At 37.2% G+C, this 27,384-nt stretch overlaps 1 protein-coding gene across 4 annotated transcripts in view; it reads left to right on the plus strand.

The window, feature by feature from the left end:
* Positions 1–27,384, plus strand: part of pde4d (phosphodiesterase 4D, cAMP-specific) — a 201,349-nt gene that overhangs the window by 29,848 nt on the left and 144,117 nt on the right. For 2 of the 4 annotated variants that reach the window (XM_024275308.2, XM_036213476.1), the window contains one exon: positions 13,195–13,424. In XM_024275308.2, coding sequence (XP_024131076.1) covers positions 13,195–13,424 — 230 coding nt within the window. Of the gene's footprint in view, positions 1–12,247; positions 13,425–25,632; positions 26,422–27,384 lie in introns of those variants that run through there. The other 2 variants (XM_036213475.1, XM_024275307.2) reach the window with 2 other exon arrangements.

Raw genomic sequence — 27,384 nt, forward strand, 5'->3', positions numbered from 1 at the left:
TTACGTCCCCTTCTCACACAAGCTCACCTCCTCACTTCAGGAGAAGCCATAGCTTCCCTGTCAAACAGACTAGCTTGTACGATTTGCAGGAGGTGTTCAGGTGAGCTTTCACACTTTCAAAAACAAAGCTGACTATTTGATAAAACAGACCCGGGTGCAAAATCAAGCCAGTTAGTGTGAACGTGCAACGCTTAACACTATACCTTCTGCTTGTGGATCCACATGAATTTATATGTCATCCAGAGGTAAATAATCATTTTATATCTGCTGATTCTTGTAAACCTTCTAATTTGGATTTGTCAACTATAAAATAATTAGAAGCCGTTCAATCAAAAATGTGCAATTATAGCAAAAAATGTGATATTTGGAGATAAAAGGTGCATTTTTAAAGCTGCAAGTGTATGTAGAGTTTACAATTTGATAGAAACTGGCTTTAAAACAATACTTTTTTTAAAAGAGGAAAGCAAAGGAGACAGAAAAATGCAGGCACAAAAGTGACCCTGAAGATAAAACCTCTCTCTGCTTTGCTCCTAATTCAATGTTGGCTTTCACAGCTATCAGTGACTGATGTGTTTTTACTCCTCCTTTAAAAGAAAAAAAAAGAGAGAAAAGAAAACTCATTTAGCTCTCTCTATGGATTCCTCCTAACTTTCTTCTATCCACCTTCCTCTGATAACCGGTAGGTTGCCTCCAGAACCCCTTTAAAATGCATCCCCCTATAAAATCAATTGCTAAATTCAGATCACACAGATGAATGATGGCACTGTTGGTGGAAGATTGTGCGCTCAGAAGCTGCTGCAGGCTGCCTATCAGATTATTTCATTTCTATTTTTTTAATCTGTTCCCTGCAGCATCTCATGAGGACAACAAATTCATGAAGTGGCTCAAAGAAACTCTTCAGACAGGACTTTTGAGTGAGCCTTTCACCTGAACTGTAAACCGTTTACTCTGGTCTTCAAAAGTTAAAGAAACAGACACTGAAACAGAGAAGGTGAATTTATTTGCTTATAAGAGGAAAATGAACAATCACCTTCCTGCTTGCAGCAGGTAACAGGTGTTGACAGTTTGAGCTGCAGAGTGGTGCAGAAAAATGAGAGTTCTATCAAACCGCATCTACTGCATTCTGAGGATTGAGCAACACTTTATACAAAAGAGCAAAACAAAGTTATGCAGATTTCTTACAGTATTTACAGTCAACTATCAATATCTGGAAAAAAAAAACAAAAACAGAAATAAAAGGTGCTCATGAATAAATCAGTGCAATTAATAACAAAATGCTTTCTTGTTTGCGGATTTAATTGATATCAATGAGTTCATCTGTCACAAACACAGGAGGGAGTTATCCAAAACGCAGCAAGAGGGTTTGATCCCCAGTTTAGAAATGCAGCTTTACTGTCAACACCAATGCTTCTCATCTGTTGTGCTGGAACAGAAAAAAAAGGCTTTATGTGGAGCTGCTTGTTTTCAGTCGTGGAGAAGACATGAAAGAAGAGGACAGAATGAGCACAACAAAAAAAAGATGTAAAATCAAAAGGCATTCAACTTCAAGCCCTAATCAACAGGAGCTGCTTGTGGTAAAAGTGAGATTTACATATCTATAAGCAGCCTAGCACTCACTCGGAGGCTTTACAACAATCTTTCATGGTCCATGGACACAGCTCCTGCAGGAAGTGGAATGAACTACTTTTGAATAAAAGGTTAAAATCGTCATCACATCAATTTTTTGTACATTTTCTGTTGTAAAATGATGTTTTAAAGCACTGCGTGAGGTTCCACTTTATTAGCTTTTTGCACATACCTTATTAAAATGATTAAAGACATTTTTAATGGGTATTACGTGCACATAAAAGTAGCTCTATCACATCCTTTTGCAGATTTTCTTCCAGGAATTTCAAAGTGTCTGCCTGCTAAGGGGCCATGATTCATTTTGGATTGATTTTTTTTTCTTTTTCCAACTCACTCTGCCACAAAACTAAATTATTTGGATGAAGTACTTTATCAATGAGTTCAAAGAAAAGCATAACTGTGTCCCAGAACTGGTTTAAGAGCGTGATGTGCAAGGTTATCTTTATTTTTAAAATGTAAACTCTATTGTTATTGAACTTATGTGACAGTCACCATTTGTCCATAAAAAACACCCAAGAACATCTAAGATAGGAGGTCAATTCATCACTCAAGTTGAAACTATAGAGATAAACAAAACTCCTGGGTGGTAGGGTACTAGTGGTAGATGAGGTTTTCAGATTTGAGCTGCCTCAAGGAAATGAAAAGCGCTTTATAAATAAAAGTTGATTGATTGATTGATACCTCAAGTCTCTAAGACTGTCTTTAGTGAAACACTTTTGTGCTACGTTCATGCTGCCCTCGTCATGTGACCACCTCCAATGAAAAGTCAATGCAAGCATTTGGGGCTTCCCCATTCAAACCTTTATTGCTCACACCTACAAAAGTTTTTAAGTTTGTTTTCGGGCCATTGAGCGCAAAGTTAGACCAGTTGAACTTTGACCAATCAGGGACCTGGCTTTAGTAGTGACGTTTTTAATACACTGAAATGTCAACTGATCATGGAGGAGAAATCAATGATTGCAGTTTTGTGTCTTTCAAATCTGATTAGAACAGTAAACGAAAAAAGCTGGAGCAAGATTTACTGGATTTGCACCACTTTGACATTTACTGCTTCCAACTGTTGGTACAAGCGTCAGTATCAGGTAGTGATAGTTCAGTGTGAACACCATATAAAACACCATATGTGTAGTTAAAAGTGACATGGGGCCCAAATGGTTTAAAAGTGGGCAGAAAATTGGAGACATCCTGCGCTCTGGCAGACTGAATGGCATTCCCTTTTTTCACCCTAGAGGGTGTTCTCCAACTACATGGCCATGGGCGGGTGTCACTCAAACTCTGGAGAGGAGAATTTGGCAGATAGTTGATAAGAGGAGCAGTGGGGTTTTTGTTCTGTAGAAGAACAGCAGATATGTTCTACACCTATACAGAGTGCTTAAGGCCTCATGGGAATTTCCCCATCTATAACCCACGAGCCTCAGGAGCCTAGTTAGTTTTGCCGGCAGTAAGTTGAACCTATTCCCAGTGGGCATTAGACTCCAGCAGAGATGCTCTTTTTCACCAGTTCTGTTTGTATTTTTTATAGACTGAATTTATAGATGCAGCTAGGGGCCAAAGGGAGTCTGGTTTGAATTTCTGCTTTTTGGAGATGTTTTTCTGCTGGCTTCATTAAACCAGGACCTTCAGTGTACAGTGAGGTGTTTACACTCCGGTGTAAAGCAACTGGAAAGAGAATTAGTACTTCCATGTCGGAGGCCATGCTTCTGGAAAAGGTGGTTTGACCTCCTTGAGTAGGTGGAGAGCCCTAGTGGATGGACTTAAGACTCTTGATCATGAGTGAGGGAAGGATGGAGCATGAGATTGACAGGTGGAGTGGTGCAGCAGTTGTAGTAAAGCCGTTTAGCTGCATTAATCCATTGTAGTGAAGGAGTTAAGCCAAAAGGCAAACCTTTTGATTTTACGTACAATCGAGGTTCCTACCCTCATCTATGATCAAGAGCTTTGGATCATGTCCAAAAGGATAAGATCCCTAAAAACAAGCAGCTGAAGTGATTTTCTTCTGCAGAGTTTGGTTAGCAGTCCCTTAGACATAAGGGGAGGAGCTTGGCCACCTGAGGGGAGTCAGACTCAGACTACACTGTTTAAAAAAAAGGCAATTTAATGGAATAATTTCGACAACTGGAGTTACCAGAGAAATTCATTAAAAGCTACAGTTGCACTGTAAATTACATTACAGAAAAAGATGTATGTAGGAATATAAATCACAAATGAATCACTTTAACAACCTGTAAAGTCAACAAAATGTTTCTGTTAAGTTATTGTAACTCCCTTGTAAATAAATCAACTTTTTAATGCAATTCTTACATCAGTAGATAGAAGCTTAATGCTTAATCCACATCAATATTTTGTAAAATTAACTGAAAATTATTAAACTAACTAAAATTATTTGTACTGTAAAAGCCACAGGCAGGTAAAAGTAATTTGTTTAGCAATTTTCTTTTTTTGTATTGGACAAAAAGTCTGTTCTTAATATATTGACTTTCTGTGTAAATCCATCAATAGCTTACTGTGAAAACCACAACATAAAACTGCATCTTAATGTACTTTTTAAAGTACTTTTTAGTTGAGGTGGCTCGGCATCAGGGAATCTCTTCTCTGCCAATTAATATCAGGCTCTAGGAGGAAAGTAAAAGATGAACAGAAAAAAAATGGTTTAATAATAAGTTTAATAAAAAGAGGGGACATTCTTGCAACCTAAGTAAACCTCTTGCTAGCAAATGGTCAACTTTGTGGACTGAATTATTTCTGAAACTGTTCTTTTTAAAATGCAATATTTTATCTTAGAACATAAAAGAATCTGAAAAGCCGGTTTGCCATTGATTCTGTTGATTTAAATATGTATTTGCAAACTGGGCTGATAAAACCTACTTCTTACTACTAGCTATAAATAATATAATGTTTTTATCTGTTCTCCATTTCTTTGTCGTGACAGGAAAGGATTTGAAGCAAACGAAGGAGCTGCTCATTTTAAATGAAAAGCAATTCAAAATTAAAGCTCGTCTATTCTAGGAGTGGATCATTAACCTCAAAAGCTGTATTACCAACTTGTTTCCATAAAAATTAATGACTTTTAGTTCACTGACAGATTTTTTTTTCCTTTTTGAATTGGCGAAATAACAGAAAAGAGAAAGGGGTCACTTTCTTTGTATGAAGCCGTTGGTTAAATTTAACATATCTGAGCAGATACACTTGAACAGGTGAAAAATCTACTTGACCACCAATAGATTGGCATATGAAGTGCAAAGAGAGCATGAGAGAGTCACAGCACAACAATTAACCTTTCACTGATTCCACTTATCATTGAGAGCTACTTCAGCATTAGCAGAGCCAGCCAAAGTGAGTAAAAATGAAGTGATGAAGAGACTGCGGGCATAACCAGGATACAGTTGGAGCACACCATGATAAAACTAGTGACAGCTATTGGAGAAGCGACAGAATGATCCATAGAGAAAAAATATGTTTTTATTATTTTTTTTCCAATTTTTAGGCTGTTAAATATATTAAATTGAATATATATGTTTTAAATATCTGACGTGTTTTATCAGGAATGATTGGCTGCCCTTCCTCTAGAAGGACTAAAGTTTTTCATCTTCTCTTCACCAGACACATAAACCCACCTATGAAAATTTGTTTCTGTTCTTGTGACTTTTTCTCATGAAAGACATATAGTTACAAAATTAAACTTAAAATTGAATTTCTAAACATTTCTTTATTGAAATTGATATGAATTAGAAGCAGCGTTTGAAAAATAATGGACCTGTAATGTTTGCTTTGGGGGAGAGCTAGATGGATGACAGGGAGTAGGGGCAGTCTTACTCAGGCCTGCCCACAATGCAAATGCAAATTTCAAATGAACTACTCTTGCTCTGAATAAACTATGTTCAAGAGATCGAAATGGTTTGGGCTAAAAACGGCAGAATTCTAACTAAAGATCTTCGGGAACGCTCTTACAATAAATCAAAAAATGACTGGAGTGGGACTTTAAACATTTAAACTTTTTTAAAACATGTTTTTTTCTGCAGGCCAAGCCAGAAATACAATTTCTTATGTTTTTCACAAAATATTCTTTGGAAGTAAAGCTGGCATAATTTTGATCGATTTAACTGATTATTAAAGTTGTTTGTTAGAACTATTAAAATGTTATACTGATAATTACTCACGTGTCAAGCAAAAAACTTTGGAAAAAAGTGTGTGAATAGGAGAGTGAATGACTCAATGTGTTTTTTGAGAACAAAATTGCATTAAAATAATCTAAATAGCAAGTTTAGCAATAACGACATTAATGAAAATCTTACAATTGTGAACATTAATTCTAATAAACTAATAAGTTTAAGAATGTGACAATCAATAAAGGCAATAGACACAACAGCACTGAGACTGCTTCACACTGGTCACGTAAGCGCTGCGAAGTGGAGAGCGCGCGGTATCCGCTTTTACCTCCAGTTCGCGCCAGACACGTATTGTTCCCAGACGATCGACAGGCGCTTCTGCTCAGCTTTGGTTATTTAGAGCTTTTTTTTTTTTACCATTATCAGAAACCAAAAACCACACCCTCATTTCATAGTCGACCCCCTACGTTGATTTGTGTGTCTCAGTGTTTGTCTGTTCTTTGTGTGTTGTTTTATTTTCATCGCTACATCCCTTTTAGATATAATTACATTTATTAATCGCTGTATTTTATTGTGAAAAAATGTGTTATTGGTGTTTTTCAAAAATTGAGCAGATTTTCTCGTGTGTCTTGGAAAATAGACCAGACGGCAAAACCCTTCACAGCTCGAGTCGGCCGCGGAGGACCGTGGTGCTATGCGTCTGGTGTGAACTAAACCATAGGTTAACATGGGCGCCGAATGAAAGCGGCGTTCGTTCCATACACTTCACAGTACGGTGTATACAAGGCGATAATGATGCAAAAATCTAATATTAAGAATAATAGTGTTGTCAGTATTATTGTTACATTTTACATTGATATGTATAAGCACTTGACATAAGGAACAAGAAAATATAAAAAACAACTAAATAATAAAAATGTATTTATATTTATGCTATATAATATATGCCGTGCTATAACAATAGCCAATATTAATGTTGTATATAATAAAATAATAATTATGCATCAATACAAAAATGGTGGTCGTTATTATTATATTAATTAATACGAATATTTACACATGCACAGATCCTCCTTTTTTATACAATGATGCTCTTACACAAACAGACAAAAAGACATGCATAGATTTTGTCATTTTTTTTAGTTTCTTTATTTTTTTTTTTGTTAATTTATTCTGTTTATTTTTATCCTTTTAGTTCTCAGTGGAAATGCAACATTTTCCAAAAATAAACCAGAAGATTCCTCCAGAAGTCTGCGGCGTGATTAGTCAGAGCTGTTTGGTTGCACAAGCACTAATCTACACAATATGAGGCAGAGAGATATAATGTTATGGTTGGCAATTATACAAACATGCTCATGTGTTCCAATGCTGTGCTTTGTTCTACACAAGTCATTTTCACTCGATTGATTTTCTCGTCTCCCCGTGATTTACTGCAGATCTGTCAAATACATTTCCATCATGTAGCTCCGTGAGAAGCTCCAGCCTGTTCGTACCTCTGAACAGATGAATCATATATATAGAATGAATTGATAAATAGATTTTTCAGTTTTATCTCTAATCAGTTATAGTAGTCTTCTTTATTGTTGACTATTTTATTTAAAAAAAACACAATTTTCTTAACTCGATAATCAGAAATACAGTAACTTTTTTTTTTTTCAGAAAAACAAACTTTAATGTAATCATATGAGTCTTTCACAGAGAAAGTCATTGGACCTAAAAGATGAGCACAAACATAACAGCAGCGTGCTACAGAGTACGGGTACAGAAGATTGGCAGGCCGGGACAATGAGTTTTTTCTGTGGGCTTTCAGTGTGCTAGAGAGGAGTTCGAGATTCATACAGAATGAACCCCCCTGACTCATTAGATCCGTCATCCACCTGCGTTACCTTCAGCCATCTGAAAAGTGATGGTTAATCATGCTGTCTCCTCTGCTCCCCTCTCTAAGCCAACGTCTCTGCCAATGCGTCTAATGCAGGTAATTATGTAGGAATGAAAGGCTCAGTGGTTCCACGGATGAAGATTGGCACCTTGATACATGCAGGGGTGGACGGGTAGGGGGTGGGCTGTTTCATAGGAGAGGCCGAACAGTCACGACAAAAAGTGAGACAAACACACCGATGAAGAGACTCTAGGAAGCAAACGGAGATGTCCACCATTAGTCCAAAGTTTGGAAACACTTGTCTATTGAATTAAACGATCAGGTGTGTCCAAACCTTTCACTGGTAGGGACATCTAAAGCAATTAAAACAAGAATGCACTGTTGCCAGGTCATTTAAAAACAAGAAAACTCCACATTTTGTTCATGAAATAATTAAATTTATAATAGACGGCCAGTAAAAAGTATGACCACTAAATCATACTAGGAAAGTAAAAAAGAATGGATGTAATAAATGAAAGAAACAATTTCTGACTGTAATACCCAAACAAAGTATGAAAAATAATATCAATATGTTCTAAAAAGGTATAATTTTTAATTAAAAAAAATTCTTTTTTTCTTCATTTCTTAAAGTTCCACTCAGATCGTATTTTGATATTGTAAGCGTTCCTAGTTGTCTTTTAATTATGAATATGCTTTTTTTTAATTTCCATTTTCTAGGCAATAAATTCTGCAGAATGGCAGTAGTTCATTAGAAATTTGCTTCTGAGAGGTGGGCAGGACTATTGGTGAGGAGTAAGTTTGCCCCCGTCCCCATCATCCATCTGTTGACATGGCCTCCTGCTAGATTACAGCCCAAAACTAACATTATTGCCGCAACAAATAATATTGGAGCTAACAAACAGTACACCCTTACCAAAGAAAGAGTACACTCAAGTTTCTTATAGGTATACCTGTTTTAAAACTAAAATACATTTAGCTTACTTCTAAGGTACTTATTATAGATGAACTTAACAAGTTCATATTTACAAATTCATGTTACTTATACATGGACTATACTTTGAATTATACTGCAGGTTTAAATATATTTAGCCTACATTTTTCACTGTCCTTGAACATTTTCTTAGACAGTATTAAAAGTGGAGTAGATGTATTCTTGGAATATTTTCAGTGTATTAAAAATTGTTTTTTTATGATCTAACCATTTGAAATGTATTACTTCTAAGGTAAAAGTAAACCTTAAAAGCTACATTAAAGGTACACTTCAAAGTCTACTTTATAAACTTAGTTTTCTGGCAATAAACTTTATTCTAATAGTATACCAGAGGGGCTGCTCGGTGGCGCAGTGGTTAGCGCTCTCGCCTCACAGCGAGAAGGCCCCGGTTCGACTCCCAGCTGGGACCCTTCTGTGTGGAGTTTGCATGTTCTCCCCGTGCATGCGTGGGTTTTCACCGGGGACTCCGGCTTCCTCCCACCGTCCGAAAACATGCTTCATAGGTTAATTAGTGACTCTAAATTGCCCCTAGGTGTGAATGTGAGAGTGAATGGGTGTGTGATTGAGGCCCTGTGACAGACTGGCGACCTGTCCAGGGTGTACCCCGCCTTCGCCCAACAGTAGCCGGGATAGGCTCCGGCACCCCCGCGACCCTGAAAGGGACAAAGTGGTCAGGAAGATGGAAGGATGGATGGATGGAGTGGATGGATGGAGTATACCAGAAAAAATACTTTAAGTATTCTTCTGAGTTTACTTTTTTTAAACCAAAAATTGGGCCAATTTAGTCCAAAGAAATATATTTATTAGTAAACTCCCAGTATACTTTTTAAGAGTACATGGTTTTCTATACTTAAGTATACTTTAAAAACTTAGGTGAGGAAAACAAAAAAATGTGCATGGATCTTGTCATCTACAAGTGGATGCATCAGAAAGGGGCGGAGCATGGAGCTTATGACTTGCCGTAGAAGTCTTTACATCATGCTTTCAAAGTTTTTTTAATGGCATTTTTTCATCTGCTCCTGATTCACAACAATTTCTATGGTAAAAAAATACTCAGAAATGATATTTTAATCTTATTTTTTATACATATATCTTCCATCATCAGAAAAAAATGCATAAAAAACAAGCTTTTCATCGGAGTGGGTCTTTAAACAGATTTCAACTTAAAAATATTAATGCATGTGATCATATTTGATTTTTTAATATTTATGTGTCAGGCAAGATTAATTTAAACATTTTTAAGCAAAAATTTTTATGCAAATTTACTTTACTGATGTTAAAGGTTTTGCTCAGTTGTTGATGATTATCTTCTTAAAACTAAAGATTGTTTTGCCACTTTTTAAAAAACTCTGTAATACAAAAATTATAAAGCAGAGAGTGCAAAGATTACAAAGGGTCAACTTGTTAAGTTGATCCTCCAAATAGGGCATTACTGTGTTTATTAAATGCTAGAAAGCATTCCCGGTGATGATTGGATCAGTGAAAGGGCTGACCTTTACTTTAAAAGGAAAATCCTGTTGTTTGAGCAAAGCAAAAAAACTCTGCTTGTAGCCAGAATAATGCTGCAGTAACAGCTTTCATTTATCATCTTGTGTCCACGGCTCAATCCATACATGTGTGTGCCAGTGTTTAATGTGAATCAAACCCAGTCTTGGATCACTCAATGGACAAAAAAAAAAAAAAAACTGATTACCATGGATCTCCCCAAAGACAGTATCCCTCAGAAATGGCATGAAAGGCTTGAATGTGCTTTGTGTTTATTAAAAGAAGAAAATAACCTCCTTTGCTAGAGACTAAAACAAAGGAAGGAAAAGAGAAATTTGCATATTTAAAGTGGTAATTTACATTTAGTGAGTATCTGCTTTTGTTTTTCTCAATAGGATTTAGATACATGTCAATACATTTTAGATTTGCAGAAATATACAAACTGTGTTCGGCGAGGGCTGTTTTCAAAGGAAATGCTTTTCTGCGGCAAAATCAGCTTTTCTGAAAACCACTTGCTAGTAAATTGACCACCTGATTCCTCCTTGGTTAACTTGCTGTTGCAAAATGATTTTCTGGGCTCTCACTCTGGCCTCGTTTCGAGCACGTACAGTCCTCAGGTTTCCAATGGCTGTTTTTTTTTCTTCCTCAGCCAAAGCTCTTATCATTTAAAATCTTGCCTTATCCTCATCTTCTGACCTAGAGAGACAGTTGTGCTTCCTCTTTTTCTCAAGTGATTCACTTTCTGTTTGAATCTTTGTCAAGTCCTAAAAGTGAATCATAAATGTAAGCTCCATCACTTCTTTATTTTTGCACATTATCTGCAGGCGCCCTGATATTTTTGCATAATTTAGTACTGAATGCACAACAACATGAATTAGTCACTCACCGTGTCTGCTTGCTGTTATTTATTATCATTATTTTTTATTTTTTGGAAAAGCAGAATTTTACATCAACAAAAACACAAAAATATGCAGCAACTGCAATGATTGCATTTACTTTTTTTTTTCAGCTTAATATTTTAGTTGCTCATCTCCCTATGATGTTGCTTCAATTACCTGCGGTCTCTTTATGTTTCTGAGCATTTACATTTTATAACACAAAATTTCTTAGTTGCTGCGTTAAGTTTGAGGGTTTAAAATATATTTGTTTATAGAAAATTCCCTTGCCGTCTGTGAGCAGTCTTCTTCCTGTCAAGTTTGGATTCTTTACTGTTGACCTGAGAGATTCAGGGTTCTGCGCACTGTCTCAGCTGTTCCTAGGATTGCGCAATCCTGGACAGTACGGTGGCCCTGAAGTGCAAATCACACCAACAAATCAAATCATGATAAAGATCACGGCAATTAATAAGAGCAAAACAAATCATTACATTTTAGAAATCAAAACAAAATTCAAGAAACCAAAAAAGATATAAAATAAAAATGGTAGGTTTTGGAAAACAAAAGTAATTGTTAAAAAGAAACACAATAAGAAACCAGAAAAGTTAGATACTGTGGGACATTGTCTGGTTTTGTCTTTTGTTTATTTTTTTTTTACATTTTATTTTTTTTAATGGAAATTTTGTTTTCATAAATGTTTTTCTTTTATCAGTTGTGCATTCATGTAGTGCAGTTAGCTTCCAAAACCACTGAGCAATGCTGTCATGTGATATTCCTTCATCCTATATGTTTGTCCAATATTGGTGGTTCTGTCTTCACGACCCACTGCCATTCAGAGTATCAACATCTATCAAAGGAGACGTTGGCGTCTTATCCAGGCCATGGCTACGTGGGAGTGGCTACGGATGAAGCAATCTTTTGAAAATCGTGGTTGGGGGTTCTAGAGAGAAGCTATGGATCCATCAATTCTGAATGACACACTCAACTCTTGATGAGCTGTGTGATGCTGAGGGACCTCTTGTGACAATGCAGTGCAGTCACTGTAAGACACATGCCTCATTTCATTTTTAACAAATTAGAGTTTTTTAAATATGTCAAATTCAATATGTCTCGAAAACTACCTCCTCTCAGCACATTCAAGCTATTTTTGATAAATGCCACTTTTGACATGTTTCCATAAGGCTAATTTAATTATTGTAAATCCAATTTGTTCAATTTCATAGTCAATGGAAATGTTGGTAGCAAAGTAAATGGCTTCCCTCTGCAGTCAGGTGTGCAGCTAGGAATAAATAGATCTTTTCTTGGTGGTTTTAATGTCTCAGGTATTGATATTAGTTGTATTTCTTTCATCATCACACCTTTCTTCTGCCTGTTGGTTTCATCTTTGTTTCCAGCATCCTATTTTCATAGTACTATAGTGGTGTAGTGACTGTAGTGATAGTTGCACATAGTACTCCATTCATACTTTCAGGAGATACTTCATTCTATTCTCGGTAGTCAACTGAAGGGACTCCTGGTGCCATGTTGGATGTGATTTTCAATCAAAGTCAGACTGAAAGCCTGCTTGGGCTTGTTCCTGGGGTTGGTGTCCCCCCTCTGGCCTGATCTCCTGACTTCAACCTTTGGAGCATTTGTGTTGAACCTTTTCAATCTGTAGTTGAACAGATAACCCTTTTGGATCACTGTTCCCATTAATCTTCCTATTTTACACTTTTTTTTTCTATCATCTTCGTCTGGTTGTTTAGTATAAATTACTCTTGGCTGCATGCACACACTCTTTCATTTGAGTTCTGTCCCAGCACTTCTCCCTGATGTATTAGTGCGTGGAGATTTAAGAGATCAGAGTGAGGGAAAGAAAGTTGTGTGTATTTATGAAATCTGTATGAAAGGTACAGATGGAGGGCTGATTTTGCTCCTCCACAACAGAAGAGCAGGACGGTTGAAGCTTTAGCCACCAATTCCCCTTTGGGTAACTCAAGAGCCAATGAATACGGCTGCAGTTTGAGAGTTAGAGATATGTTGGAGAAATGTCAAGCAGTGAAATCTTAATATGAAATCCTGGTTCTGTATTGCTCATACAATAAAAATCCTTGTCAACATTTTTTAGCATATTTTCTAGGCTATTTGCTTGAACAGGAAACATGTTTAATGTCTTCTTTTTTTGAAATGTTCACCATGTTTGTCTTGATTTGTGATTTCACTTGCGTTTTATTTTTATTTATTTTTTTTCAGGTGTCTGATGACTCCCCAGAGCCAGAGACAATCACCTGCATGGAGCCCTTCATGGTGCGAAGGCTTTCCTGCCGGACGGTCCAGTTGCCTCCTCTGGCCTTCAGGCAGGCAGAGCAGTATTACTGCGACCGTAAGCCTGAAGCGGACGCGGTCACCGCTCCGCCGCGACCTACAACACTGCCGTTACGCACGCCGCCGCTCATCGCCATCACCTCCGCTGACACTAGCAGGTAGGAAGATTTGAGTGACTTTCAACAACAAAAAAAAAGGGTTTGGGGTGATTGTTATAGTGGATTTGTGAATTGGAATGGCCAAAGTAGCTATATATCAATACGTGACACACTTTATGACAAAAACTGGAATTTTTGCCGATGTTTGTAAAGAAATGTTGCTGAAAAAGCAAAATTATGAAGAAAAATCAAAGAAATACAGGTAAAAGCTTTAAAAACCCTTTTTTTAAAAAGCTCTACTATGCGTTTAAAACTGCTTTCTGCTTTTAAACAGAAAACAAAACTTAAAAATAATCCATGGTTAGTTAAAGTTTGAAAAGTCAGACTGATTTTAAAGGGCAGCAGGACTTTTTTGTGAGCTCTGAACCACAACAGCCCTTAAAAGGTGACTGTAACTCTTTGTGAATCAGTTCTATCCAAAGTACAGTCAAACAAAAGTCACCACTCCAAGAAAAGATCAATACACGGACGCTCGAGCTCATTGGAGATAAAGCATTGCCATCACAGGTATCGACTTTTTTAAAATCAAGAATGCTGGATTCCAATCAGCCCGAGTCTTGCCAAAAGAAGTCTGTCAAATAGTTACCCCAGAGGACAAGTGATTTCCTGATTGCTGCTTTGTGGATGGAAACAAGACCTTACACTTCAGACGGGCAGAAACTTGGACCTGGCGGATGATTGGAAACAAAGGAGGAAATAATTGTTTAAAACAGTGGAGGAGGTTTGCTTTATGGTGGTTTCTGAAGGGTGCACTTTCATGCAGCCTGCAGGTATAATGCACTGTTATTTTTCTTATGAGAGATATTTGTTATGGGAACAGAAATGTAATTTTGCCAGAACGGCCAGTTGATCATTTCTATTTTAAGGACACAGTTGTTTTTTTTACTTGTTGTAAAAAAATAAATCCATAAATAATAAATAATTTAAGGGACATTTTACGTCAAAAAAGATGATGTACAAAAATATGGTAATTTTAGCATTTAGGAGGCTAATTTGCTAATTTTGTGAAACATGACCAACGATGAACATGAACTCTGGATTTAAATTGTAGCACAGCACACATCTTACGGTTCTGCGTGTCTAAGCCGAAAGGTTAACACTTGTCAGCAGGTGATAATCCTGAAAAACTTATTGAGATGTAAAAAATTAGCATAATAATTGAACTGTCTGCTTTAGCAGGAGTCACGTTTTATTATTTTTTTGCACTCTAACAACCGTTGTAATTTAGCTCAAAACAACTGAATAAAAGCTGTATGTCAAAGTTATTTTACTTCAAAAAAATAAGCTGTTTTTCAGAATAAAAGCTCCTGACACGCTTAAGTGAATTTCACAGGAATAAAATTATTAGCTTTGTGAATTACTGTATAAATTGCATAAATTTACGATGCTCCTTTGTTTATTTATTTTTTAAAATCATCTTCTGCAGCAATTATCTCAAACTGTGAGCTGCTGCAGCCACATACTACATTTAAAATGTGTAATTTAAATATAAAAAAAATGCAGAACCTTCATCCACTAAACTAATTAATGTACTGTGTTAATCCTGCATGTTTCAGCTAAAATGTATTCATCCTATGTATATTTTCCAGAATTAGTTTTGACTGAATAGTTTTGTTGATGTAAATTCTTGAACATATTCTGTTGTGCTTTTGTCTACTTATACATATACAGGAAGTGTTAGCCTTAGTGTAGGCCAATGCAACAATGTGCATCTTGGCCACACGTATACATGAATTTCCATTAGTTTTTGTGCTTTGTTACACGTAAATTTCTGCAAATAACACGAGCCTAGGAAGTAATTATAAAGCTATTCATGGCTGACGGGGTTTTATTGTTGACATCTGGTTGTGCTCACAAAATCACACTTCAGGTTCAATTTTTTTTCTCCATATGCTTAATCAATCATGTGATGTGATTCCAAACTAAAGTGCTCCCATCACAACATAAAGTGGTGGGACGAGATGTGTGCGGTGCTCTTAGCGACAGCTGATTAAATTATTTAGACCAGTTATTGACTCATAATGATTAGCAGATATCTGTAAAGTGCACCTTTAATCAAGAAAGTGGCCTTTCAGTCGTTTTTCTTGAGAAACTGGCTATTAAAGCTGCAGACAAAGTTATGCTGTTTTTTCTCTTTTATTTTTTAAACTTCGAGACAAGCCGCTCTAAGCATTGTAAAAATTGAAATTCTAAGTAGCAGTTCAGGTCATGTTCAGAATATTTCAGCAAGAATTCATGAGCATGTCTATTTGTACGTCTGCATTTACTCAGCTATAAGCTTTCATACTCTATTCCAAGTAATGAAGGATGTTGGCTGAAGGCAATGAACGCCTGTTTTTTTTGTTCAAGATTTTGCTCAATGGTTCTACAGACTATTATTGCGTCCTTATCTGCTCTTTTTTTTTCATAAAAAAAAGAAAAATAGTATAAGCTAAATTGTACATAAAACCACACCAGTAAAGATGTAGAATTAACCAGACTATTAAAAAAAATGTTGCAGCCCTCCATTCACTTCAGGGATTGAGACTTTTAAAAAAGTGAAAATATTTAGTGTGTCTTTTTGCAAGTTCCAGAATACATTAAAAAAGCAATATTTATAGTAATGATGCTTTAATTTGGAGATAAATATTGATACATTATTTTCTAGATTTACATGATTTCATGGATCTAATTAAAGCCATGATTCAGTTTTATTTAGAACTGGAATGGTGCGCTAAAACACTTTAGAATTGGTTTGCTAAAGCTATACAGGATCATAAATTGATCTTAATGATTTAAAAACATGCAATACAACTTTAAATACAGTGAAAAATGTAAATATATGGTACAAATTTATCTTCAGCCACTGTTATGTAGATTTCTGTCAACTTGGAGTTGAATCAAAAAATGATTTAAAAAAATCAAATTAGCTTAATTTTGAATTTCAGTGTGTGGTAAATATTTGTGGAGTAAATTATGAAAAAAATGAAATAACTGTCAAGCTAAAACAAAATTAATGGTAGGAAAATTGTTATTTTAATATCAAAGTTAATATCAAGAGGACGTAGAAAATCTGTTTTTTTTTGCTCACTGGCCAGATTTACATCAATTATTGTCACATCCCAGGGAAAATTGAAAAAAATTGTGTGATAATACCAGTAAAATATCAATGTGGTCATTATAGAAACTCAGTGGCGGGCCGTGCATTTCACACCTAGGCCTTCAGTAGTGCTCCATCTGAATCAATCCAACCCTCATTAACTATTTTATGGCAATAAAACTTCTAGTGCAGGTACAACTGCCACACACACACCAAAAGCATAAAAAATAACCTGATAAAATTTCAATATTATGTAGGGAGATAGCAAAATTTTACTCAAATCCAGATTATTTAAACACAAACTCCATCCTTTCTATCCTCAAGAAGATTTCGATCACTCTGTCGTGCAGAATCCGTGCGTTTCGCAGATAGAAAGTGTTACGTGGGTGTGATAAGCTGGAAAAAGCTGCATGCGGGAAATGTTCTGGTATTCCTGAAGCCTCTTGTGGTCCAGGAGGGAGACAAACATCAGTTTTTCGTGATTTTGAAATCTGGTCTGTGTCTGGAAAATAATATTGTCGGTAGTGCGCGCGAGGATTTTGCGCTGCACGCGCCCGCGGTGCGTTCAGGGGCCTCGTAGATTTCCTCGTATCGGCTTCTCTCCCGCTAAACGGTGTCACGGAACTCCTTTACCCGTGCCAGACAAAACTGTGCCACAACTTTACCCAGACATTCATTTTCCACTAAAAATCAGACGATGAGACGCTTTCCACGGGCAACATCTTCAAACCTGACACGCCGCTCCTCGACACCTGTGTCCATCACATAACGCAGAACCAGAGCGAGCTGCGCTGCGTTACTCGCGTCTGTCGTCTCATCCACCATAACAGACACAAACAGGGTTTTAATAACTTCCCTTCTGATCTCCTCCGATCGCACTGATCGGGTTGTTTTGCCCACCAAACACGTCATTAGTGGACAGGTGGAAGTCTAAATCTGTGTCACTCTCCGTGATGACTTTCCTCTGTTTGTGGATCCAGCGCTTTCACCGCGCCCCCGAAATGAAGGTACCGTTCGTAGTTAGGACTGAAAGTGGCGTTCAAATCCTTCTCCCGGTTGTGACAGGCTTGCTATCTTCAGAGTTGCCCGACCCCGCTTAACAATGTCCAGCTTTTCTTGAAAAGTCTGTCTTGAAAACGGCTTTGACAGTAAGTCTGCAACCAAATCCATTTCTTCTCCTCCTTCAGCCATTGTGGATTGACAAACCAGCTATTAAATTCGATATATTTGCCTGTGCAGGTCGCTACAGATTCAGTTTGCCAGCTCTGCCTAGTACACTCTCCGACTATCAAATCAAAGCGCGTGAAAATCCTGACGTTTCCGTGCGCCTGCTAGCTGGCCTATCACGTGGTCTCCTCCAGATCTGATTGGTTGAAGCAACAGTTTGGTCGACAATTATTTTATGCTACAGGGCCCGCAAAACTGATTGTGAAGGCCTTCAGGCAGATTTCTTTGACCCTAGCAACAAATAGTGCTGAAATGTGATTGGTTAATGCTTAAATAGGAAAATACACGTCTGGAAGCAGCGCAACCAGGGAGACAGCAATGAAAGGAAGACAACAGAGCATTGGAATGATCGAATACGTATTCATGGACAAAATATAATTAATATCAGTCTGTGATTCAGATATTTTTAGGCCAGCAGAGAAGGCCTTGCAGGCCCTGACGGCCCGCCACTGTAGAAACTATTGGATAAGTGTTACTAGCACAGGTGATGACTCTTACCTGCCTTTTTAGTGAATGTGGGAGACACACGTAGAAAAATGAAGGAAAATAATTTTTCCCCTCAATTCAAATTTTATATGGTAGATACTCGGACAGAATTAGTTATTTGGCAGTGGTGAGGATTCAAAATTCTTCACTAAACATGAGGGGGACATCATCTATCCTTTGGGCTTGAAAGCTAAAACCTTACTTTATGGTGCACTGCTGTTTTCCTCTGCAATCTCTGAGTTTGGAGGATTACTTGAACTAACAGCAGTTTGCATCATAGCTTCCGCTTTAGCAATGAGTCTTATAAAAGTTCTTCTTCCAACATTAGTTTCATAACTTCACCATTAATCTGGTGACTTTATCTTTCAGTTTAAGAAAAAGCCAACTGTAGTTATGTTTTTCTTAGACAGAGGCAGCAGAAAAATCGAATTCTGAGGAATAAATACAATAAAAACCTGTAGTGATAGTGTAAAAGTCTTAAGTTTTAGAAACCATTAGGAGAAAATAATCAACCAATTATGTAAAAAAAAAGAAAATTACAAGTCCTTTACTGTTGCAAGAAAAGCCTTTATTTTAAGTTTTTTTTAATAGCATTACTTTAACGACTCACTCCAATGAAAATCCTGTTTTAACATGCTTTCGTAGAATTTTTCTCATGATAGGGGACATAAATAAAATATTTAAATATTAAAACTGCGTTTCTGAATATTCAAACCGTAATGGATCTGGAGCAGATAAAAACCCGTGGTTTGGTAAAACTACTACCATGAACGGGCCCAAGTCTGCCATATCTGCTACACTTCTGAAGCAGACAAATAGATCTATTAACTTCTTTCTCCTCATCTGAGCTGCAATCAGGCTCAAAACTGTACAGCTAGATGGCTTTGATGTTGCTCTCCGTTTTTATTTATTTTTTTGGCTAGACTAATGTTAGCTTGGGCTTATAAACTAGCAGGAGAGAGTGTAAACAAAAGGCTGATGGGAAATTAGAGGAGCTAACTTCTGTGCCAACAGCCACAACCCAGAGGCGAATTCCTAATGAGGTCTAAAAAAATGACACAGGCGTTTCAAATTTTGGCTAAAAACTCTATAATCATAATTAAAAGACAACTGAGTATGTTTTTACAACAGAAAAAAATAAAGAATTATTTGTTAAATATAAATTTTTATCATATTTCAGTAAATATTTTGTAAAAATATGATTTACTAGCTCATGATAGTCTTCACTGAGGTCGATTACTCGTGCCCCACAACCCTATTGTCTCCATATTCAGCTGCAGTATGCAGAAACAAAACAAGCCTAAACAAATTTGAAAAGTCTAATCAGAAACTGGCTGCCAACAATATTTAATACCATAGTTTAGCAACACACTGTTAGCATGCGGCGCTGGTATTTATTCCCTAATGGCTCAAAGCGGTGTGACTCATCAAACATTAAGGTCAAACATTTCTGCTCATCACCTCTGTTACTTACCACTCTTAACGTTTAGTGTCTCACAGAGCAAAGCGTGACTCACAAAAAAGCAATTACACAGTAAAAAACGTTTACTCTTTCTACTATTGGGACATTTTTCTGTTTTAAGTTTTGTATTTTAGTCTATATTTTCTGTTAAAATGTGTTTTTGGTATCACAATTTAGCTATTTATGACTTTTTTGTGTGATGGCAAACATAAAAAATCACTTTCTACTTCAAACAGCATGAGAGGAAATGATAGAGAACCAATAGCAAAAAGTGACTTATTACAAATCAATTCTTTGGAAATCTTGAACCAAGTGCATTTATGAAAAGAAAGAAACACCTCATATCTATAGGATGAGACCGTACATGAAAGGAGGGCGGCAGAGGCTCTCACCATGCTTCCAATAAGGTGTTCTCTGACAGAAAGGTTGCATTGTGGGAATAATAATTTTGCTCGAGACAGAAATAAAGATGGCGAGCTTGAAGCAGCAGAGCTTTTTTTTTCTGAGGAAAACTTTAATGTTGCAAGTATGTGTTTTTCTTTGATCAAGATAGGAGGCTGCACAAGGTGCAGAATGTTGCAGATGTTGTTGCCCGCATTAAAATGAGCACAAAACTGAATGAAAACATAATTTCACCACTTAGCTTTGTTTTTTTTTTTTTTTTGCTTCATCTTTGTCTTAGTGACTAATCAAAGATAACTAAATAAGCAACAGAGAACTAAATACCAAAAAGATCAAAAGTTATGGAGAGAAAATAGACTCACACTCATTCTTAATTCTAAACACATATTAAGACTTTTTTGTAATAATTATCAGACATATCTCCTCAGATTTGCGCGTTAATGCGTTTTTTTTGTGTTTGTCACAAGCCATTTGTGTCATTTTTTTTATATTTGTGCATGTTGTTACTATCAAGCTGTTGCAATTTTAATTTGGGCATCTGTAAATTGTATTTTGCATTTTTTTTTTATTTCTTAATTTTTGTATTTATTCACAAAATGTATTGTTTGAGTTACAAATCAAAAATTAGGCACGCACAAATCAAGATTTACACACACATAAATCCAAAATTACGCACAAATCAAGAATTAAGCACGCACAAATCAGGGTGATACTATTTTCTCTCCATATAAAGTTACCAAAGTGATACCAATTAAAAAAATGAATGTCAAAGCTTGCAGACTTCTTCAGAAAAGCTAAAGTTGCACATTTGAAGCCTGTTTTCCATCAGGTGAAACTTCCTCCAGGACATAAAAAACTGTTTGGCTTGTTTTATAATTGCCGCTTCATTATTAAAATGTGCTAATTCGGTCTGACGCTTTTGTCTGAGGCTGAATTAATAAATCCACATTGTTCAGTCGACTGTACTTCTGACTGGAGCCATATGTGATAGCAAGAGGCATAATCGATGCTGAATAATTCATTGTGACGCCATGATAATAAAGAATCAGAGATTAGATGTAGAACAACTCACTGCTCCTCTGAAAAAGGGTGTCCCGGGTGTGTGTAACAGAGCAGCTTTTGAAAGTGGCTTTACATCGGCTGGACAAAGATCTGATAAGTTAAAAGGGCTGGCTGAATTATCATTTCTATGGAGACAGAGGTAGGATAGAGCCGGTGCAGCTTTCACAAAGTTGCATTAACAGTTTTTTGTGATGTCAAAGATTTTCATTATTTGATCTGTTCTGCAAGATCTTCAAAGTTTCTGTTCAGGCTATGGTTTCTATTCTGGTGTCGGCATAACAATAAATTGATTCTATGATATATTGTGATATTTCATTTTCCGACACCTGTACCGATTTAAAGTGCTGACAAGACAGCTCTACACCACACCAGAACAACAAGAACTCTCTAGAACCAGCTTGAGTTAATGTTCAGTCTCATTGGTTCAGCCAGCCTCTGGGATTTTGTTGTTATGAGACATTTAATATTTATTATAAATTAGTTTTTTCAAAAAAATAAGTGAAAAAGTGTTCTAGTACAATCTTGGGATATATCGTGATATGTATTGTATGTTTGACGGGTATCGCGATACATATCAAATCACAAGATTTTTACCAATACACCGCTAATAAATACACACACTTCTACGCATTCCATAGAAATATATCGATGTGACAATAGGGATACATAAGTGGTTGTTTTTTTCTTTTTCTTTTAGATAAACCAAACTTTTCTTTTCTAAATCTGTCTCGGTAATGGCACATAAAGGTGATCAATTACAGGAACGAAATGGACTGAAGGGAGGAAAATGGGTGATAGGAACTTTTGAAGCAGGCCATGCATCTTAAATTTGCTTCAAGCTTGATTCATCTATAATTCAGCGCGGCACCGAGAGAGAAATAAAAAGTTGTGACTCATTCACGGCGGAAGACGTGCCACATTAAATGCCCAAATGTGCCGTTGACAGAGTTTGGTGATTTTAACTTAGTAAACAGTTTAATGAGAGCGCTGTGTTAAAAACAAACAGTTTTATTTCTACGATACAGATGGTGTTATTCCTATATGCATGACACTCCTTTACCTCTTTCTGTGACAGACAGGAACGTTTACGTCCTTGTTGAGGTTAGATTGCTTTTAATCAACGTCAATGAAAGAAACCAGAAGAAGACATGAATCGTTTCCTTCAGTGCATCACAATATGTAACAATACACTGACTATGCTGGCAGATCCAAGTCCCACGAGAGCCTGATCTGCTGGTATTACAAATGAAGTATTGGACATATTGCTCCACGTACATCCAAATGAATGTCCATCATCATCATCTTCTGTTTGGACTATATTTGAACTCCAAACAAACAGACAAGAGTCTAAAATAAGTGCTTAAGTCAGTCAATTTGAGAGGAAAAACCCGACAATCCTGTCAAACGATGTACAAGTAATGCACAGCAACTCAATTCTTGATTAAAGCAAACTGCTATTATATTGATTTCCAAAACGCTAGATTGTCACCGCACGAGTCCTAAGTGCGCTGTGAAAAAAAATCCATGGAAAAAAGAACAGCTCTTTGTGTTTTACAAACACATAAATTCACGCAGATGCAGATGTACAGATCCCCTCACCTCTTTTCCCTTGGCACCGATCCGGCACGGAAGATGTTTCCCCTCTCTTAATTAAATTTCTGCACAGCTCACTGTGAGGAACTGATTGTGTTCATTCTCCTATGTGTAAAGGAAGACGAAGCCGCAACTAAACATTACTTTGAAGTGGGAGCATTCATTTTCTCTGGCTTGTGCCAATCGTAATTATATCCCGGAAAGTTTATTAAACTGTGACTAAGAAACTAGCTAATGCGAATCGGTGGAGTGTAGCTGATAACCTGCTTTGTTTAATAAGATCAGTATTGGAGCAGTCAGGTGGAATCACTAATTATTGACTTCTCTGTGCTTACCTCAGTCACTATCCTACTGCTTCAGTTCAACGGTCAAATACAACGCAGGCAGAAAAGAGGACATACTTAAAGACCCACTCTAATGAAAATCATGTTTTTATTGTTTTTAACTTGTGGCCTTTTTCTCATGAGGACAAATATAAAAACATTAGGCTTAAAACTGTGGGTCTGAATATTTCTTTTTTCAAATGGTTGAGAATAAAGATCAGATGAAAAACATGCTTTTGGAAAAAGTCTGTAGCTGTGACGTAGGTGCTACAATTGGCAGGCCACAAGCTTTCTGCTCCGCCCCTTTTTCATGCATACTTGCAGACAAATAGAGCCATGCTCGTCTTTGTTTTTTGTTTTTTTTTTTTGTCCAAAATGGCATCTGCCTCAAAACGATTTTGTTCGCCATTTTTGTTGCACTGATAATTTCATATTGTATTCCAGGGCACAATTTGCTGGCAAAGAATACCAATAACAATAAGACAAGGTGAAAATGTGATAAAAAAATGAATTGTAGCTTTTGGAGTCTCAAATGTGAAGTCATAAATGACCAGAATTAAGAAAATGTCATTACGAAACATGTTTTGATTTCAATTTTAACACTGTAATTTATTTATATACTTCCGTAGTGTATTTAACCTGTTTTATAATTTTATTTGTGCTGTCTATCTTAAACTCAGTTTTATTTCTTTTAACATTAACCTGCCACAGGATGGAAATTAGCCTGTGACTATAATCTGACATATTTACATTTGTTTTAATGTTCATTCTCATTGAAGTTAATTATGAGTAAGTAAATGCCTATTTTTATATCACTTTTCTCAGAAAATAAAAACACAAAGTTACAACTAGTCATCTTGTGAATATCACAGCCTAAAAACAGTAAAATATGGAAAAAACAAAGTAAAAGACAAAATCAGATCAACTAAAGGCTCTTCTGGATAAATACCTGACTTGTATAACACTAAATGGAGTTGATCTCTCATAATGACAGTTACAAATATGAGGCGCAACAGCTTAAAAGGGGAGGTGTTAGAGGCGGGTTTTTGAGATTTGTAAACATTTTTGGTTTGAAGACTTCAGAAAAATGAGTCAAAGAGTAGGGGGTCAAAAAGGTCAGCATTGTTGACAGGAGTTTGTCCATGCTGGGTTCTAAATACTAGAAATAAAATTTTAAAATCAACTCTGAACGTTGAGGACAGTAAGGGAATTGTTCGTTATAGTTAGGTTAAGTTTGGGGTGTAAAATGGTTCACACTTGACGCGGCCATTCGGCACCCTTGTTAACCTATAGTGTAGTTCACACCAGATTGGAAGCACCGCAGTCCAACGCGGCCGGCTCGCGCAGTGCAGTGATCGTTTCGGCATCTGGTCTATTTTTTGTTCAAGCTGCGAGCGATGTGGTCAATCCTTGTAGGAAGTTACTCCAAGACACATGAGAAAATTCTGTTAATTTTTAAAAAATATAACCAATTTTTCACATTAAAATACCCCGATTGATTAATGCAATCATGTTTTTGTATCTAAACAGATTGTAGAGATAAAAATGAACAAACAAAAAACAGACACACACATACACACAGAGATGCTTCCGCGACGTGTCTGATGTGAACTGGAGGTTCAGCGGATACCACGTGCACTCCGCCCTCACAGCCACTGGGAGAGTAAACAAAGGGATGATGGCAAGCCAACTCCGCACCAAAAAAAACGATTCCGACGTCAATTTTTTTTAAATTACTGCTACTCTGCAGAAACTATTCTAGAAATCAACTTTAAAAAGAAAAAAATTGGATAAAAACAGCATAATTGTAATTGAAAGACCACTGAGAATGCTTCTAAAAAAGATTGGGGTGGGATTTAAAGAAACAAAATTCAATTAAATAAATATGAATTTTTAATTTCTTATTTTCCTAAGACTTCGTGGCACAAAAAAAGCTGCATATATATTTTCTTTTCTTAGGCCACGCTGACTTCAGCTCCCTTTTTCATTACTTAACAAAGCAAAAGAAAATAGGAAACCCTCAATCCCCCCTGCTAGTGCATCCATGCAAGAGCATGGCTGGCTTGTAAATGTGCATGTGACAAAGTCCACCCATGACGCTGTGGAGTGTGAGCCTGATGCATGTGCTTCCATTCTCTTTGCTCACTTAAAGTCACTTCTGTTTTTTGTCATTTGTTTCTAAGATTACATTTGGGCTGTGGAAGCAGGTGAGATTGCATCCACCCTGTAGCACACACTTCCAGAGTAATGAGGATTCAGCTGGAGGTGGAAAGAAGGAAAGCTTCCAATATGCCCTGTAACTCTGCAATTAATGGCAAACACAAGTAGATGAAAGATTACACCTTGTTTGCTCTCCCTCCTGTGTAGATAGCACACAAACACCCATCTCTTAATAACCCCCACTTAAACAAGTTAGTTGGGTCTGTTTGATAAAACCGAGCACGATAACTTCTTTGGTTTAGTTTGGCTCTTTGCCAGTCAGTTTTTTATGAGTTTCAGGGGAGGTGCTTTGGGTGGGTCCCTATGTATTTTTCCTGCAGCCCGTATCCCGTCTCCACTAGTTCCACTAGGGAAACCAAGAGGGGAGGAATGGTGCTGTCATGGCTGGGAGGTGTAACACCTCAGGAGTTTGCAGATTGTGGAGAGGACGTCCGCTCCTTTTGTCCTGCCCTGTGCTGATCATCCGCCGTGACTCCACTTTGCACTTTGTAGTGATTGACGGACAAGCCGGGGAGCACAGGGGGACCGGAGGCAGCTGTTCAGACGCGCAGGAACACACTTTTGGGGGTCTATTTCGTGATGCGTAAATGGATGCATTTTTGGCTCGTTCTCGAATGTTTGCGCGTAAAAGTGACTACAAAGTTCCACGAGTTCAACTTGTCACATAAACTCCAAAACACAAACTGGACTAGAAGAAGCAATCAGAGGACTTTACATCATTCTGGAGATTAAATCATAAAAAAGAATTTATAAATAAGGGCAAATAAATGTTCTTCCGCCACATTTCCAGAATAATTCCAACTGAATGTTGAAGTATAAGTAATATTTAACAAACATCTGGGAGATGGAACCTGCTTGCGGGACTGTGGGTTCGGCAGCTTTGGTCGCCGTCGGCGGAACCGGCGTGAGTGCAAAGGCGCCCAAACATCTGTGGAGGCAGCAGAACCAGGCGACGCTCTCTCCGCTCCACCACGCGCTGGTTGTGCGCAAAGCAGACCGAGTGAGACAAAGAGGCTTTTCGGACACCGAGAGATACCTCAACCCGAGAAACATGGACCGGAGTTACGCCGTGGACACGGGGCACCGACCCGGGCTGAAGAAATCCCGGATGTCGTGGCCGTCGTCCTTTCAAGGTCTTCGACGGTAAGGACAAAAGCGGAGGAGGGGGACACTTGTGCTCGGATCGCGTCTTTTTTTAATTCCCCTCGATGAGGATGGGCGTTAGGAGCTGCTGTGCACGCTGGTGTTTTCTGTTTAGACTTTGGAACGGGTTTGCGCAGAAATCTGGGTTTCCTTTGACTCAGCTTTAGTTGTACATCACTTTTTCATCATTATTAGAGGATTTACTACAATATGAAAATAAGGCAACTGTATGTCACTGGCGATGCAGTAAAGAAACTGACTACAAAGCACTGCGCACTTTAATTTCTCCCATTTGCAGCTGAAAACATTCTAAATTTACTTTTCAAATGTATTAAAGTCGTATTAATAGTTATCAATGTAGGGCAAAGAGGTGATTATCATTGAGAGGGTGACTTCATTATTATTTTTTGAAAGAAAAATGCATAATGGGAAGGAGAAACTAATTTGATAACATATTCTCATCACAGGAGCTTCAGACCCTTTAGGGACAGTAGGGCAAACAGAGCAGATGGTTTTGTTTTTTTGTGTGTTTTTTAATATCAACACAGTATATTTGATTTAAAAAGGTCAGTGGAAACCATGTTTTTTATTTTCTGAACACTCCTTGTTGGCGTCTTCTTGCACTTTTATTTAATTGAGTTTTATTAGATTGATATCCTCTCAACATGGAGGTGTTTATTTGTCTAATTGGCATTTCTCTACTGCTGCTGCTGCAAGGCGATTGAGCTCTAAAAGACGCTCAGGTCTGACTCATTACATATGACAACACGGTTAAGAATAGCAAATGTATGACAAGTGCTGGGTCTTCATTTGTGACTCGCACATAAGCATTAAATCAAGTGATGATGGTAAATGCTGCAGAATACAGTGAAGTCCATCTGCACGCAGATGGAGACCAAAGTAGTTCTGCACTCAGACAGCTATGGTGTGCAGGGAAATGTTTCTGCTCTAATTACTAACTTG

Source organism: Oryzias melastigma, linkage group LG9 (assembly GCF_002922805.2).
Source record: "Oryzias melastigma strain HK-1 linkage group LG9, ASM292280v2, whole genome shotgun sequence".
Lineage (NCBI taxonomy): Eukaryota > Metazoa > Chordata > Actinopteri > Beloniformes > Adrianichthyidae > Oryzias > Oryzias melastigma.